General features: G+C 37.4%; 1 protein-coding gene across 2 annotated transcripts in view; it reads left to right on the top strand.

Moving 5' to 3' along the window:
* The first annotated feature begins 1,490 nt into the window (after window positions 1-1,490).
* Window positions 1,491-17,654, top strand: part of HGF (hepatocyte growth factor) — a 71,786-nt gene continuing 55,622 nt past the window's right edge. For both annotated transcript variants that reach the window (XM_059712157.1, XM_059712156.1), the window contains exons 1-4: window positions 1,491-1,756; window positions 8,077-8,242; window positions 12,365-12,477; window positions 14,203-14,317. In XM_059712157.1, the coding sequence (XP_059568140.1) occupies window positions 1,669-1,756; window positions 8,077-8,242; window positions 12,365-12,477; window positions 14,203-14,317 (482 nt within the window). In that variant the 5' untranslated portion in view covers window positions 1,491-1,668. The remainder of the gene's footprint in view (window positions 1,757-8,076; window positions 8,243-12,364; window positions 12,478-14,202; window positions 14,318-17,654) is intronic.

Raw genomic sequence — 17,654 nt, 5'->3', positions numbered from 1 at the left:
GTGATATAAAGTGGATTCCTCAAAGTGGTTGTCTTAAGCCCCCACTTCTCTAGCTATCCTGCAATCTTGTGGGGTGTGTGTGTGTGTGTGTGTTCTGGAGGTGAGGATGGGTGGAGCAAGAGGAGGAGAAAGCAGAGCTGTAGGTGCAGATAAGGCTGCTCTGTGGATGGCTTTAATTTTGCTCGACACCCTGCTCCAGAGTCATTCTCACATTATGTTCACTTTCCCTTCCTCTGTCCACAGAGACACTGCTTCCCACTGGTGCTCATCTCAGAGACACATGTGGCAACTATCCCCGCCCCGCCCCCCAACCCCCAGTCCATTAAAAATAAAGCAAGTGCTTGCCCAAAGTAACCAGAGTAGTGCCGAGACAAATCCTCTCAATAAATGCAAAGTCTGGGCAATGATTTCACAAAGAATCTACAGAAATGAGTCGTGTCCCTCTCCCCTTCACTACCCCCCCCCACCCCCCACTCCAGCTCTTCATCCCTCCATTTCGATTTTGGGAGGCTGGTGGGTGAATGCAGGGGGATGGAGCTTAAGAAGAGAGGTCCATTCATCACTGCTGTATTGAAACCGCTTGAGAGATTTCCAGAGAAATTCTTTGAAGGTGCACACGTCATATAGACATATGTGTGTGTGAGTGTGTATGTGTGTACATGTGTACAAGGACACATAGTCCATTCTACATTTATCCATCCAAGACAGGCAGTGGATAATCGCAGAACCTTAGACATTTTGAGAGCATGACCAGATTTTATCAGACCCCAGATCAGACAAGTTTCCCTGAGGCACTTTGGGTATATTTGTGGTGATTTTGGGGGGCTTAGCACAGCTTCTGAAAAAACTGCCCGCTCTGAGTGCTTTGGACAGGGGCAATTTTCCCACCTGACAGTGTGGCTGCGTTTGTTTGCTTATTTATTTTGCCCATATATTACCACACCCTTTTCTCACCTAACTTCTTTCTACCTGGGCTGGACTTGCCTGCGCTCTGCCTCCTGCCTGCCTCCGCCTCCCACCCTGCCTCTCACCCCCTGGGCACCTGTGCCAGGGTTTTGAATACCTAGATTGCTCTAGCAGTGAAACGAGACGGCTCAGGAGCGAAGGCACATTTGACTAAAAAGCAGCTCTTTGCTTTCTTCTGCTGCTGCTTCCCCTTCCTCTTTTCCCTAATAGATACGTAAACACATGTATTTTCTGTTTAAATTGAGCGAATTGGGTCTCTGTCTGTGCCTTGATTTAGCTATTGGGCCGCGCCTTGCTCCTCCCTTCCCTACTCGGATAGGAGCGCTCCGATCTGGAGCTCGAGCTTCCAAATTGAAGCTGGCCCCAGGCCAGGTGACCTTTTCTTTGTAAGTTTCTTTCCTAAGCAGAGTGGGAAAGTGGAGGGGGAAGGGGGGCGCGGGGAACTGGGATCTGTTTGGTGTTGTGGGGGGGGGGGGGTAGTGAGGGAAGGAGGGGGTGGAAGAGAGTAAAGGGCTGTTGTTAAACAGTTTCTTACCGTAAGAGGGAGTTCAGACCTAGATCTTTCCAGTTAATCACACAACAAATTTAGCTCATTGCAATAAAAAGCCGCTCAGAGCCGACTGGCTCTTTCAGGCACTGAGTCGGAACAGGATTCTTCCACCCAGGCATCTCCTCCAGTGGGACCCGCCAGCGCCCAGCACCATGTGGGTGACCAAACTCCTGCCAGCCCTGCTGCTGCAGCACGTCCTCCTCCACCTCCTGCTGCTTCCCATCGCCATCCCCTATGCAGGTTAGTTTTCTCTCCCTCGCTGTTATTATTTCCACTATCTCTTGCTAACCTATTCTTTCCCTAGCGCTCTCTCTTTCCCCTATCCCCAGCATCCTTTCTTAGCTCAGTATGTGGTATGGGTTTTTTAAACTTCTCAATGTCCTTTCTTTTGATCTCTTTGCAAAGCATTTAAAGTGATAATTAACATCCCCCCAGCGTGTCTCCCCACCCCACCCTTACTCCCTAATGACCCAGCCCCTTCTCACTTAGCTTAATAGGTGTGGACTTCTGGGTAGGGATGAAGTGCTAACACTGGCTGGAACTTGGATGGTTTGGACAAGTTTAAAGTTGAACAGAAGGTCTGGGCTGACGAGGGGAGAGTGATGGTCAGTGCCGCAGGGATTCATTTTTTTCCCAGAGGATACTTTTCTGTGACCATCCACGACCCCACATCACTCTGTAAACACTCAGAGCCAAATTATGGCTTTATGCCGGTCAACATTTGGAGACGGCAGATGAAACTCCGAGTCTATGCATGTTATGAAAATGAAAGAGAAAGCCTCCCTTCTAAGATCTCAGTTTTTCTGGGTATGGATGCCTTTTTGAAACTGCAGAGCAAGGAAGGCAGAAAAAAACAAAATTGTGTAACTTTGAGTAAAGCTGCAGAGCTGCTTTCGGCGTCTCATTTTCTGCCCTGAATTTACAGGTTGGGAAGGAGTTGCTTGGGAGTTCCTATTGCCTGGAAGTTGAGAAACTTCATTTACTGCTGTGGGACGTTTTCTGTTGTTATCAGGGCAAGAGGAAACATCTGCATTTGGTTGTATTATCATTGCAGTGGCTGGGATGCCAGCGGGAGAAAGTAGTGAGCATCATGGGTGGGCACAGGGGAATAAAAGAATGGAACACATGCCCAGATGGTAGACATGGCCTTTTTATAATCTAAAACAGAGAACTGGCTGTATTTTTTAAGAGAAGTTAAATATGAAGTTCGTCAGAGCTCTGATCTAGCTCTTGATGTAATAGAAGAGTTGAAAACATCAGGGATGTGCTAAGTGATAAGAAATCGTTCAATCCACCTGGCTTTCTTCTCTTTTGTGAATTGGTCCTTTTGGAAAACAACACTGTGTTAGAAAGGTCAGCTTGAAAACAGGTAGGTTAGACTTCTGAAGAGGTGAAAAAGAAGTTAGTGCAATCACCAGGTTATCATGCTTGAGATGTATCCTGTTAGAATAGATTCTTATAAGACATCGCTGGTTTAGGGGAATTTAAGTATAAATTGAAATCATGGCTGATATTTTGAGGGCTTTCATTTTTAAAGATTAAAGTGTTGCTAAAGTCTGAAATAGACTCTGGTTACCTGAAATCATCTGTGCTATTGCAAGGGGAACACAGTGTGGAAAACCCAAACAGTAGATCAACCATAGACAATGTCTACTTGCTTTTGGCATGCATCATGAAGTTTTGGCAGGAGATGTACATTCGTAATTATATTTCACTTTGGCTAATGTTGAAATGATTGCGTTTCCTGAGTGTAGAGAAAACGCAGCCCAAGAGTGTGCTGGCAGGCAAGGAGAGGCCAATTGGGAATTACAGATATGCTGTGAATAATTCCTGAAGTGTATAATGGTCAAATTGTCATCAAAAGAGGGTCTGCCTTTGTTTGGGTGGCAAGTTTATGTTGATAGTTGTTCTTTTTTTTAAATAACATTCTTCAAAATGGAAAACATGGATAGCCCTCTTAGGACACAGAAAGAAAGTTTGTTCTTTTCAGTTTCATCTAATGATGAACATTTAAAATTTTTGTTGTTGTTACTTGCTTCAGTGAGACTTTTTGATTTATCTTATTGTACATATTGTAAAATCATGCAATGTTAGGAAAGAATTGGATACTATAGTAAAGTGACAACCAGTTCTGAGCAGAATGCATTATGGAGATATTTTACTGAAAAGTTTTTAAAGAAATATTCAATGCAGTGGACCGAAGCCATGTTTATAGAAGTTCTTACACAGAGAGTTACCCTCTATCTGTTCCCAACTACACTGGAAATAAATATCCAATCCCTTGTAACTGCTGAAGCATTAAATGAGCATCTACTGTGGGGGACATAAGATGAACAAATGAGGAAGAAACCTACATTATTGAGCAACTGTTATGGACCAAGCTCTAAAAGTGAAACTTACTTAATTCTAATAAGATTGGCATTGTTGGACTCATCTAACATGAGAAAATTGAGGTTAGAGACCTTCAATTATCTTAGTGAAGGGATAGACCTGAGTGTCTTACCCAAATCTATGTGAATGAAATATATGGGATTAAAAAATATTTATACTGAAGCCAATAATTGTGAAATCAATTGAAACAGCCTTTAAAGAATCCATTTTGCTGAGAAATTTAAGGAAAACTGTGGGAAGCTGCTGCAAGTTTTCGAGTTGACAAGGTACCTGACAGTGTAGTTGTTTTGGTTGCTGTGTGGACGGAGCGTGGTAGGCAGAAACAGCAGAGGAAGAGAACAGGAGCTTCTATGGGATGAAATGAAATGGAATGAAAGAGAATGGAATAAAAGAGAAGGGAAATATCTAGGGAGGCCCCTAACCTCCTACTGAACATTGCTTCATTTTGCAAATCTCTTTGCTGCTTCTCAAATAGCAACATTTGATTGAAATCTGACAGGATGCCTTTCTTCTTGACATCTTTATTTGTGATGCTGTTACCTTCTCTGCAGAAGGGCAGATGATTGTGATTTCCAAGTTCCTAGATAACAGCAATGAAATTCTGGACCAGTATTTATGATTCCTGCCTCTGAGAAGTTTAAAATCTCCTGTCACAACCATTCCTTCCCATTAATTATTTGTATACTTTCATCTTAACATCTTGCCACTTCAAGCTGTTAATCACTAATCATGTGGGTAGGTTTCTCAGAATGTGTAGAGCCAGATTCCTGCATCTTTCTACACCCTGCAAATCCTTTCCTTGCACGATTTTCCTTTGAAGTCAATGGTTAGTCCACACAGAGAAGAAAATATATGAGGTACTGAGAGAAATGAGTGTGAGGCTCAGGGACCAGAGGGAGAAATGTGTCTTTCTTCAAGCACCTTGATACATTTGACCCTACTCGCTGTTTGTAGGTTTCCACTACAATCCTAATGATTTCAGTTCTAAAATAGGGACTTTAGGTCCTGCAGGAAACACAGCTCCCAGGATGTTTCCCAGACTGGGAGAAGAGGAAAGAGTCCTTACAATTTGAAGTACAGGAAACATGACAAAGTTGGAGTGATCTCTCACCCTTTGGTTTCATTTCACTATTTTGTTTATAAACTTCAACTAACAGCCATGCACAAAATTAGTAGGGCAAAATCTGATCCAAAGATATTTTTGAGTTTCTTCCCAAATTAAACTTGTCTTTTAACTGTTTTCAGTAAAATAAGCATCAGTTGTTACTACATATGGAAGGTAATTTTTTTGGATGCTTTTTAATGACTTCTGTTTTGAAGTTTTCTTTTATTGATGAAGAAATTAAGTTTATAAGTGTATGGGGTTACATGATGTACAATTAGCCTGAACTTCACATTTTTGAGTATATGTTACTGATCCAGTAGAAATGACTGAATTATAAGGGAAAGCGTCTAAGTCATGACAAATGAATAGTGGAAAGGGAATCCTGGTATCTGGTTCTGATCGCCTCTGATTAGCTTTGTAGCCAGATAAGCCTTTCACTCCTATTTATTATCTAGTAAAGGGAAATCATGGACTTATTTGCCTTTTAGAATGCTTTTTGATCTTTAGATGAAATGTAGTGATGGGAAAATTTATCAGCAAGCAAGAGTAGACTATTTTTATGAGGTACAGCCACACATTAACACATTTCAATAGGACAACTGAGGAGCTGTAGAATTAAACACAACCAGCAAACCCACAGAGACTTTTTTCTCACAGTAGTCTTCAATGCTTGCTTTCATATTACATGGTATCAAGAAAAGAAGCAGAGCGTTGACCAGGGATTCTATTTTTTTTAACAATTAGTAAAATACATATTGAATTTAATGTTAGTCTTGGACTTTTTAAATTTCTCTCTCACTTAGATGTGTATAATAAATACATAATACAGGAGGTCATTTTTAATTCAATATTTTTAGTTAATAGAATTCATTTGATATATATAATGCTTCCATTTTGGTGGATAATTTTTTAAATAATTGATCTGCATCTATTAACTATATTTGTTACTAAGAAATATTTCTATTTGTGTAGGAAATCAGATGATTATTATGCTGTGAAACATTTCATAGCAGCTGTGAAATAGTGCACTAAGGTCAAATGAAGGAGAACCTCTTAATGAAGAAACTTATCTTCCATTAACATGGTCCTGTATTAAAAACCAACATTTGTAAAGAATTGTACTATTTTTTTTTTTTGCTTGGGAGAGTAAGTTTCACTCTTATGCCAGAAATTAAAGAATAAAATTTCAAAAACAAAAGTAAAACTTTGCATATTAATAACATTATTTATTCAAATTGGTTTCCAAATATTTACTTAATGATTATAGTTTAAATAGCTCCTTTTAGTTCAACTATAATACAACTTTTATTTTTCTTAGATTGAGTAATTGGGATATTAGCATTTCAGGTAATTAAACAAAGTCATCTGGCGAGTCAATGAGAATGCCAGAATTATCATCTGTCTGCCAACGTTATGCAAGGCATTTGGTCCGCACTCAATAAAAAACATGTTGATAGATTATTTGGTTGATTGAATTTCTATGTTAAAATGTCTTTTAAATTATATCTGTTGTGCCATAGCCATTTAATCTTGTAGGGCAAAGAAAAGTTAAAAAAAAGAAAGCATTACTACAGAAATTAATACCAGTCTTTTGGACCCTGTGTTCTGGAGTTTTATAGAGAACTTGACATGTAGAAGACTTCATGTTTTCTCTTATTTATTGTGAACTTCAGGTTAGGAAAGACATTAATGAGTAGCATCTGTCCTCTTAATAAACCAACTGGAGCCAGTGGTTGCTGGCAAACTTAAGAGTACAATGCCATTCTTGGTACCTCACTCTACTAGCCATAGTTCCAATTTTTTTAGACAAAAATTTTCATTCTCTTTTCTTGACACATTTCACCACATATAAAAGCCAGGAATGCATTGTCTGTTCTACTGTCCAACTTACTTCTGTACTGATGGCTCTAATCTAAATCTTCATGAAATATTTACAAGCCATATTCTCACATTCTTTCTTAGCAATGCTAAGAGAAAAGAAGGCATCATAAGTGTTTAAGAGTGGGGGTTCTGAAGCTAAGGCAGCTGAGTTTCGAGTCAGATCTTGTAAGTGGTCAATTTTTCCCTGTGTCTTGGTATCTACATCTTTAAAATGAATATAGTATTGCTGCCTTTCTTATAGGGTGTTCAAAAGGATTGACAGACAGAGGAGAGCACAGTCACGTCTATCCTTATTATACAATAGCTGCAGTCTCTTAGACATTTTCATCCTCATGGTAAAGATGGTGATCATCATTACAAACCAGACAACTTTAGGCAAATTGAGAAGAAGCAAGTTCATGATACTCTAATGTTATTCAATGGATTACATCTTTTAGGATGTTTTAGTTCTGTTCTCAGGTTTTTAATAGGAGGATTCATGCTATCTAGGCGCCTTGTCGAGCACTCTCATGAAGAAAAATGATGTTGTTACATTAAAGGATGGAGCTTTACATACATTTGATTTGCAGCATTTGGATTGATTTCAAGACAAACAGTTCAATGATACTAAGAACTAGTGCCCCCAAGCACAGAAGGCACTAATGTGGGAAATGAGAAGAGCTAAAATATGAATAGTATGAAATATTTTAAAGAGCAAGTCAGAAAAATGTGTCCACTGTCCCAATTTTAGTGAGAAGTTTCTTATCTGTTATTGAATGGGCTTGTTTAATTAATACTATAACTTACATACAGACCACTTATGGGAGGAAATGACAAATTTAATTATAGAGCATGATATGATATGCCCTGGCCCTTGCTTTCATACTGTTTGGAGAATATCATGTTATTTATTTCTTTAGAGTGAACTCTGCCCTAATTTTTAAAAACATCCTTAATTTGAAAGAATGTAGATGAGTGAAGTGACTCTACATGACAAGTTATTTATTCTTCACTGATTATAATATTCTTTTTTTCTCTTAACTATCAGAGAGTATCATTGCCCACTTCACTCTATCCCCAACTCCTGGAGGTCTAGTATGTTGTCAGATAAAATTATTGCCTTGTGGATGATCTTTAAGGATTTTTTTTATGTTAGCCTCAAAAGCATATTCCTCATGTGTGTTTTTTAAATTATTATTAATAGAAGGACAGAAGAAAAGAAGAAACACACTTCATGAATTCAAAAAGTCAGCAAAGACTACTCTATTTAAAGAAGACCCATTACTGAAGATAAAAACAAAAAAAATGAACGCTGCAGACCAATGTGCTAATAGGTGTATTAGGAATAAAGGACTTCCATTTACTTGCAAGTAAGTTTCTTCATTTTGTTCTTAGGAAAACTTTCCAAATACAGTATGTACTTATTATCATCATGGTTTTTGTTTTTGTATTTAATGTGATTTGCCCTTAAAATTATAAGCTTGGCTTTAGTGTTAAACACATTACAACAGAAGACTTAGATCTCAGTTGATGGAAATAAAAGTAAGGAAGTACATATAAACTGTTATATTTTAGACCTCATGGTGGCTTTGGTTATGGAATTTATATTTCTCATCTTATAAACAATTGAACTCTAGGAACTGAAAGGTAATTAGATTTACTTTTATCTCACTTTTAAATGTTTTAGAAAACATTTAAAATATTCTATTCAGAGTAAACATTTTTTTTCTTTCAAGAGGAGTGAAGAAATTTTCAGAATATAAGTTGGACAATAGCCAAAATTTACTGTAACTTATGTCAATGTCTTTAGGGATTTAAATAAAAGGTGTTGAGAGAATTAGATTATAAACTAGAAGGGTTGGTGTCAGCAGCAGAGACTGTTTAGGCCAGGGTAGTGATGATGACGTTATAGATGAAAAGTGATGGGGTAATTCAGAGAGGCCTGAGGGGACTCAGAGTGAGTTCTCTTACTTGTGAAAGTCTCTGCATGATCTCACAGAGAATTCCTTACTACTTTGCCAGTAATCCCAGAGGATGCAATTTGGAATTGTGGGCCATGAAGGTGACACTTTCATCCTAACTGCCCAAGGAAAATGTGTTTCCTAGTTCTTCTCCATAAACATTTCTCCCCTCACTTACTTTCCTCCCTTTCATTCCCTATTTCATCCCACATGTTAGAGGATTTAGCATGACACCCTGTAAATTTTAAATTCTGCTCTATAACATTTGGGTCATGACACATAATGTGAACACAGATTTAGTAATGTCATGGCAAGTGGTCTGAATTTCATCTCGCCTTTCTCAGAGAAATGAATGTTATGGGCCTGAGGGGAAAGGACATGGTCAGAGAATAACTTCAATAGATTTAGAGGGAGGAGAGACTATCTCCTTTCTATCCATTTACAGCTCCTCTGGAAGTATTTTATAGCCAAACTGCCACTTTCAGGGAGATATTTCTTGGCAAGAATAGTGGGGGATTGACTTTGCACGTATTTTCCTATGATGATTCTGCTTCTTTCCCTGGCTTTCTGATAAAAGCCTTGAGTTAGTTAAAAATAAATTAGAGAAAACCACTCTCAATCAGCATCTCAGCTGTGCAGATTTATGGAGATGTTCTTCTGGCAACTGAGGAGGTTGGATTTACTGTATTTCCCCCCTTGGGGTTGGAAGGGCAGGGCATAGAGAATTAGAGAACCACAATCATTGTTGGTTTTTAACTCTGAATCTGACAATACACTCTCCTGAATCCACAAGTAAGGAAAGTATTGCTACCTTTCATTTTTCACATTAATCAGCCTTATGCCTATTAAAACCAAACCAAACCAAACCAAAAAAACCTTTTCCTTTGTTTTATTTAGTAGAAACGAAAATGAATTTGCTTCATTGGAGAACACATGTGACCTGATTAATATACCTTTATATACCCCATGTATATGAGGTTTCATATTTTCCTACCATATTCTGGTTGAGTTAAATTTAGTCTGCAAATTTATGGCAACCTGTACAGAAAATCACATGTAATAAAACCCATGAATAGCCCAAGTTTTCCTGCCTAGAAATTGTATCATCCTTCTCACTTATCTATCCCAATATGTGTGTCTTATACATATGTGTTTGGAACCACTAAATACATTAGTTATTCAGAATTAAATATATATACTGTGATACTCTGAAATTAGCTTCTTAATGAATTAAATGATATTTTTGCCGACTTGCTATATGGACTAGAATCATTGGCAAACAAGAGCAAATATAGGAAAATGTTGGAAAATACCAACAAAGCTGTGTGAAAGCATTTGCAATTGAGTAGGCATGGAGTGGAGCATTGTCAAACACCCTTTTCTCTTGAGAAGGGATCAACAAAATTGCTTGCAATGTTCATTTGCTGGGTAGGAAAGATAACCAGAGTGCCTGGTTCTAAGCTCTTCAGAAAATTACCATTCATCCATTGGCTCAAGAGAAGAAAACAGGAGGCATTCCTCTTCTAGCCATGAGTTACTCTTACTGGAATTGCCCTTCTGCCATGACCAACTAATTCTTGAAATGAAGATGATAATTAAAATCAGGCTAAGATAAAGTCAAACTCTTAAAGTCAAACTTAAATTTGACAGCCAGGATCCAGTCCATATGGAGTGTACAATGGTCGAAGGAAACAGTTTTCTGAGAGAATATGGCAGAGTAATGGAAGAAGAGAAAAAAGTGAATGAAATCAGTGAGCTGGAGACCCTGTCCCTCACTTTCCAGATGTAACCTCATTGTATTCACAGAGGCTAATCTTGCACGTTCCCCATGGGGCTCCTGTAAAGTTATCTCATGTCAAAGCCATATAGAAAAGTAGTTTATATATGTTTGCTACATTTTTATTTTAATGTAAAGTTAAGTGGGAAGCTATTGATTTATTTTTAAATGTTTGTTTATTTTTATATATGTTATTTATATAATTACTATGGTTTCAAGTTCATTTAACACGCTCCCCCTAACACTACAATAAGGAAATAGGGAATTTAACATGTATGGCATAAGCTTATAGTCTACCAGATCACAATACAAATCTACTATTAGCCAATTCTTTTTTTAAAAATTTGTTTTATTGCTTAAAGTATTACATTTGTCTCCTTTTTTTTTCCTCCCCTTGACCTTCCCTTGGTCTCCCCTACCCCCCAGTGTCTTGTCTTATCAAGTTATTCTGCCACAGCTACAAAAATAATACTTTTATGTTTTGCTTTTAATTACTATGTCAGCTGTAAAATGTTTTTAATAGATATTTTAAAATACTTGTATGTAAATCAAAGCACAAAGTTTATGAATATGTTTTGAAGTTATGGATATAGAATGAATTGTAGTAAATCTACACTAATAAAAGAGAAAAATCGTAATTGGCGTACGACGATACCCTTTTCATTGGCTAATCAGGGCTATATGCAAATTAACTGCCAAGATTGGCAGTTAACTGCCAACTAAGATTGGCAGTTAACTGCCAACAAGATGGCGGTTAATTTGCATATGTAGGCACAATGCAGGGAGGCGAAAGGGAAAGCAGGAAGAAGCCCCCTGCCACTGACAGTGATTGGAAACCCAGGGGGGAGCTAAGAGCTGGGGGCAGGGCAAAGGCGGCCCTGGGGCCGCCTTTGCCCTGCCCCCCAGCCATGATCAGAGAATCAGGTGCCTTTTCCGCCCTGGCCAGTGATAGCAGGAAGTAGGGGTGGAGCCAGTGATGGGAGCTGGGCACAGTGGAAGCTGGCAGTCCCAGGAGCTAGGGGTCCCTTGCCTGGGCCTAAAGCGAAGCCCACGATCGCGGGGCCACTGCAGCTGCGGGTCCCCGCTGCCCGGGCCGGACGCCTCAGCCAGAAGCATCCTGCAGGGGCAGGGGCGAGCCCACGCGATTGCGGCGCCCCCCGCTGCCACTGCAGGTCCCCGCTGCCCGGGCCGGACGCCTAGGCCAGAGGCGTCAGGCCTGGGCAAGAGGCCGATGATCCTGCGATTGGAGGGTGATGGGGATCAACGCCTGAGGGCTTCCCAGTATGTGAGAGGGGGCAGGCTGGGCTGAGGGACACTCCCCCCCACACACACCCAGTGCACGAATTTCGTGCACTGGGCCCCTAGTAAAATATAAAATAATAAGTAAAATATTTTCTAAAATTTTATGTAGTTTTGTATTTGTTTTATAAAAATTATTTCCCGTTATTGATATTATTTAAAAGTTGTCAAAATACTAAGAAATGAAGGCTTGTCCATAGTGGCATCATAAGTAGCATAGTGAGGAATTTTAATATCATTTCTTAATGGGAAGAAAACACTTCAGAATTCCAACTTCGGTTCTTATGTATAAAATGTTATCAAATACTTTACTATTTATGGTTAAGAGATTTTTGCATTTATAATTTTAGTTTAGAAAGACTTTTTATTGCCCTCCTTGGTTAAACCATGTGCCCAATCTTTAAAAACTGTATAAATAGTAGTATTCCTTCTTTTCATTCAGATATTTTTTTCAGGGCCTTTGTTTTTGATAAAGCAAGAAAACGATGCCTCTGGTTCCCTTTCAATAGCATGTCAACTGGAGTGAAAAAACAGTTTGGCCATGAATTCGACCTCTACGAAAACAAAGGTAACTGGCCACTTTCTAAATATCCATAATGAAATCAAGTGTAAAAGTATGTAAATTTCTGCCACAGTTCTCTTTCTCATGGATTTTTCTGTTATATACTGGATCTATTATGCAGTCAATTCATCTATTAAGACAGATGACACCAGCGACTTGACAATAGAATGACACTTTTGATTACAGAGATCATATCCCAAACTTCCCATAATTAGATTACCTCTTCTCAGTTTATTTCTAGGAGCCTCTCCTAGAAATGGTATTCTCCATGTCATTCTGGAAAGTGCCACCTTAAGCTATTAGTTTGACATCTTACATTACAGCAAATTTGGGGATTACTATAGTATTTTAAATTTTAATAACTTTAAATATCTAAGTTATGGTGATAATTGCTGATAAAAAAACGTGGAGATATTGAAAAAATAGTTGAATCTATTTCTAATTATTATGTTCTTTAAAACATTATATATATATATATATCTTTATTGATTTTCAGAAAGGAAAGGAGAGGGAGAAAAAGACAGAAACAGCAATAATGAGAGAGAATCATTGATTGGCTGCTTCCTGCATGCCCCCCACTGGGTTTGGAACCCACATCCCAGGCATGTGCCCCGACTGAGAATGGAAGCTTGATCTTTTGGTTCATAGTTTGACACTTAACTACTAAGCACACTGGCCAGACTAATAAAATTTTTTTAAAAGAAGAATTGAGACCAAATTTTTTGTTAATTTGTCTATTTTAGTATTCTGATATTATAGTCACAAGGTATTTACTTTGTAAAAAGCAGAATGATATCAAATTATTGAAGAATGTTAAATAAATATGAATTTGAGAAGATAAATCTCTCATCACAAGAAATAGTTATGGATTGTATTTATGATAATAAAATTAATTTTAATTTTAATGCTTTCTTCATATTATCTTATTAATTTAGGTATTTGGTAATATACACAGATATTTCCTTATAATATGGTATATGTCTAAATTAAATTAAGATGGGTTCATGGTAGAAAATAAGATGATATCTATACACCCCAATAATTCTACAAATCCTAAATATAATTCATACTCTATTAGTATAAGACCATCTTCAACTAACAACTGTATTGTAGTTGATACTGTTTGACAGAAATATTCAGCATGTTTCAATTTGATTGCCCTGCAATTTAGCAATGGAAATATTAGCAAAAATATGGAAAAAATCAAAATAATGTAATTATATCACACACACACACACACACACACACACACACACTTATACAAAACCCACACCATTTTACAAAAAGACAAATTAGTTATTTTTATTATCTTAAAGTAACTTTCTGAATTCATTATAGGTTTTATAAATCCATTAATTTTCATTCTTAATATTTTCTTAACTTGGTCTGCATAATTGAGCAAATCATTCTGCCAAATTAAGTTTGGCCAGTTGAGTGTAGAGACTATGTTAAATACATAGACTAATATCTTCAGTTATCCAAGTATATGCTCACAAAATTAAAACTTCTCAATAGTCTTTTTTGTTGTTGTTCTTGTTTTGGATTATTCTGAAATGTATTATTTTGAAAATATTAGTAGAAGCTTTAGGCAGTACATTTCAATACGATTTGAGAAACAGTAGTTTACAAGTGTTAATTACTTAAAGGTTTGAATGGAAGTTTCTTTTACTTTTAGATAAATACTGCATGTGACCCATAGTTGTAGCCTTTGTCTCTGCTTTCTTCTGATAGACTATATTAGAAACTGCATCATTGGTAAAGGAGGTAGCTACAAAGGAACGGTGTCTATCACTAAGAGTGGCATCAAATGCCAGCCCTGGAATTCCATGATACCCCACGAGCACAGGTAAGAACAGCCCGACGAGGAGAGGATAACCCTCTTTTTTGACTATGTGTGTTATAAATCTCACCTTGGTCCTTCAGGATAATTCTGCAGTTCTATCATAGCATAGACAACCTTGCTGAATTATAGTAGGCCAAGGATGATGTGAATCCATGACTGGTATTTAGCCAAAGATGAACAAATTTATCACTAAGGTGTGGCCTAACAGCATCCTCCCTCAAAACTTCAATTTATAGATCCTAGTGTTTGTGAAAAAGTAATGGAAACATAATTTTAAGATTTCCCCCCCCTCCCTTTGCCTTCAAAAAGGTTCCGCCATGTGCAGCTGGAGGTGGAGAGGTTGACTGTATAAATTAGAGATGGATCACATTCTGACCTTACCTAGTGGCCAAATGTTCTTTAACCATTGTGGTTCTCAACCTCGGCTGCACATTAACATCACCTGCTAAAAGCCCATAACACCTCCTGCCACCCAGGTATCAGCATAGACCAAGTAAATCAACATTTCTTGGGGAAATAACCATGTGCCATCTTATTTTTAAAAAATGCTCACCAGATGATTCCAAAGTACAGTCAAAACTGAGAACGCCTGCTAAAAACTCATGCCTCTGACCAGCTTTCCCGTTTTACCTACTGTCGGATGACTGAAAACAAAACAAAACACAACCTTCTCATTCCTTGGGAATTAAATGTCTACACTTAAAATTGAGTTCATTATGAGATGAATGCTATTTAAAGACAAGGAAACATAGTAGCCATAGGTTCATTAGTCTGAATGTTTTAATCATAATGGAGGAGAAACATAGATATCTACTCCCCACTAGAGAACTAAATTTAGCCAGTTTTCAAGGTTTATTTTACAAATAATTTTAACTGCAACTAAAGTAGTTGAAAAACAGCTCACCCTGGTTATTAAATGCATTAGAAGATTTAGATTACCATATGCCAGTTACCTTGCTGAGCAGTATACCGCGTCTATAGTCTTTAATCTTTCCAAGAAACACATAGTGGATGGTTTTATTAATTCTGCTTTTATATAGGGGGATGCTAAAGCACAAAGAGCCTTAGTAACCTTTCAAGGTCATTCACACCTAGTAAGTGGGATGGCCAGAATCTGAGTCCTGCTTTTAACAAGCCCAGGGCATCATACACTTAGCAGGTCAGTAGGACACAGGCTGTCACTTGTTTTTGCAATAGTGAGGATAACTTTGCCTTAATGAATCCACTTTTTATCCCACTCCATTAATTTTTGGAGGGTATAATTATGAAAGATGATTTTACTTCAGTAAACAAAGATGAGTTCATTGGTCTACATACAAAGAAAAAGAGTTTGTTGCTTCACATTGGGATCAAACTTGTGATCTCAGCCTAATTAACACCAGCTAGTAAGTGTCCAAACTGATCAGCTTTCCCATGTTTCAGTAACAGAAAACAACTAATCTTTTCCAAATTATTGATTTTTTAATTTTAAATTTATTTTCTAACTTTATTGTTACTATTGACACTATGACAGATGTCCCCATTATCCCCCATTTGTCCACCTCCACCCATTCCCCACTCCCCCTTCCCTCTGGCCATCACCACACTGTTGTCTGTGTCCATGGGTTATGCATATATGTTCTTTGGCTAATCCGTTCACCTTCTTTTATCCAGCCTCTCCCTTCTCCCTCCCCCCTGACAGCTGTCAGTCTGTTCCTTGCATCCATGCCTCTGTTTCTACTTTGTTGGTCAGTTTATTTTGTTCATTAGCTTCCACATATAAGGGAGATCATATTTACTTTTAATTACACTATAATTAAAAGTAAGCAAATAGAGAATTGTCCTTATATTTAAAAAACAAACAATATAATTGGTTTTGTCCTCTCATAAGTATGTGGATGGTGTCATTCCCAGGATATTATGGAAGACATCTTATTTAAATAGATAGATCTATGCTTTTCATGAACAAAGGAATAGCATTTGAAATCAATCCAGTCTTAGCTAAGGAGAGTGCACTGGATTGACCCAGTAGAGGTCTTATTTCAATCCAATTTCTCTATGATTGTGATTCTCTGCTAGAGGAGTAAATGTGAAATAGATCTCCCTGGGAACAGGCTTTCCAGTCCAATCAGCTATTTTTCCAACAAACATTTCCTTGAGTTTAGGGCTGAGAAGATCTTGTACATTAATCAACATTTTAAAAAATTCAGTGGGAGCAACACTTAATTATCATCAATTATCAGCTTATTGGAATATCAACATAATTGCTTAACACTTTTAAGTGTTAACTAAAGATTAACTTCATGGGAAATGGAAAAAGAAATATATAAATGTCTTTGTCTAGAGGAATGATTTGTTGTTGACTCCCTAAATTGAAATATTTTACAAGTGGCTTAATGGGAAGATGATGATAGATGATGAAATGAGCATAGAAACTTAACCAGAGAATCAGGTGACCTGATATCTACACCTCTATCTTTCATTGGCCACCCAGCATTCATTAATGAAGCAGATGATGGAATAGATCAAGTTTCCTATGAACACTGTTTATATTAAAGGAAAAGAAAAGGTGACTAGCACCAGAAGATCTAATTTATATTTCAAAGTACCTTTATATATAACTCAATTATAAATATTTCTTCACTTATCTCTCTTAAAGCCTTGCCAACAAGGACAAAGAACCAACAATAGTATATATGTAAATAAAAGTTTATTACAAATCCTGTTGACTGGTATACAGGTTTTCATAAACATTTGTTGAATGAACACAAATAAGTGAAAAGAGCAGGACTAGGCTTCACCCCTCAGTCAGGTACAGGCTGCTACAGGAAAGCATGCTAACACCTCAAAGCACAAAGGAAAACCAGTTAATTTGGGTAAAAAGTCATATATGCCAAAGAATGAAGAGAAGAGATGACCCAGTATTCTTGTTACCCTGCATGCCTTCAAGAGGAATTCGATATAAATTGATAAAGAATTGTGAAAAGAAGCACATCTTTTCTCTTCATTTCTCATTTTGTTAACTCTATTGGGACAAGTTTATTCATTTTTCAGCCACTTTTAGGTTTGATTTACACTTTATCTACCTTTCTACTTGTATTTTTCCTACTAAATTGTTTTTTGATTCATTCACTACTTCTTCACAGCTTCTTTTTTACTTTAAAAATCCACTGGAAATGTTTATTTGTTTATATATTTGTGTGTGTGTGTGTGTGTGTGTGTGTGTGTGTAGAACAAAAATCTCTAAAACTAGATATTTAATGTGTTCATTTAATATGTGCTAAATCCATTATTTAGTTTCTTAAGTAAACTGAGTCGTTAAAATGATACAAAATGAAGGACCTCATAATAATCCCATTCA

The sequence above is a fragment of the Myotis daubentonii genome, chromosome 10, assembly GCF_963259705.1.
Source record: "Myotis daubentonii chromosome 10, mMyoDau2.1, whole genome shotgun sequence".
In the NCBI taxonomy this organism is placed as follows: Eukaryota; Metazoa; Chordata; class Mammalia; order Chiroptera; family Vespertilionidae; genus Myotis; species Myotis daubentonii.
Note: the sequence above shows the minus strand (reverse complement) of the source record. Positions and strands in the feature narration are given on the sequence as shown.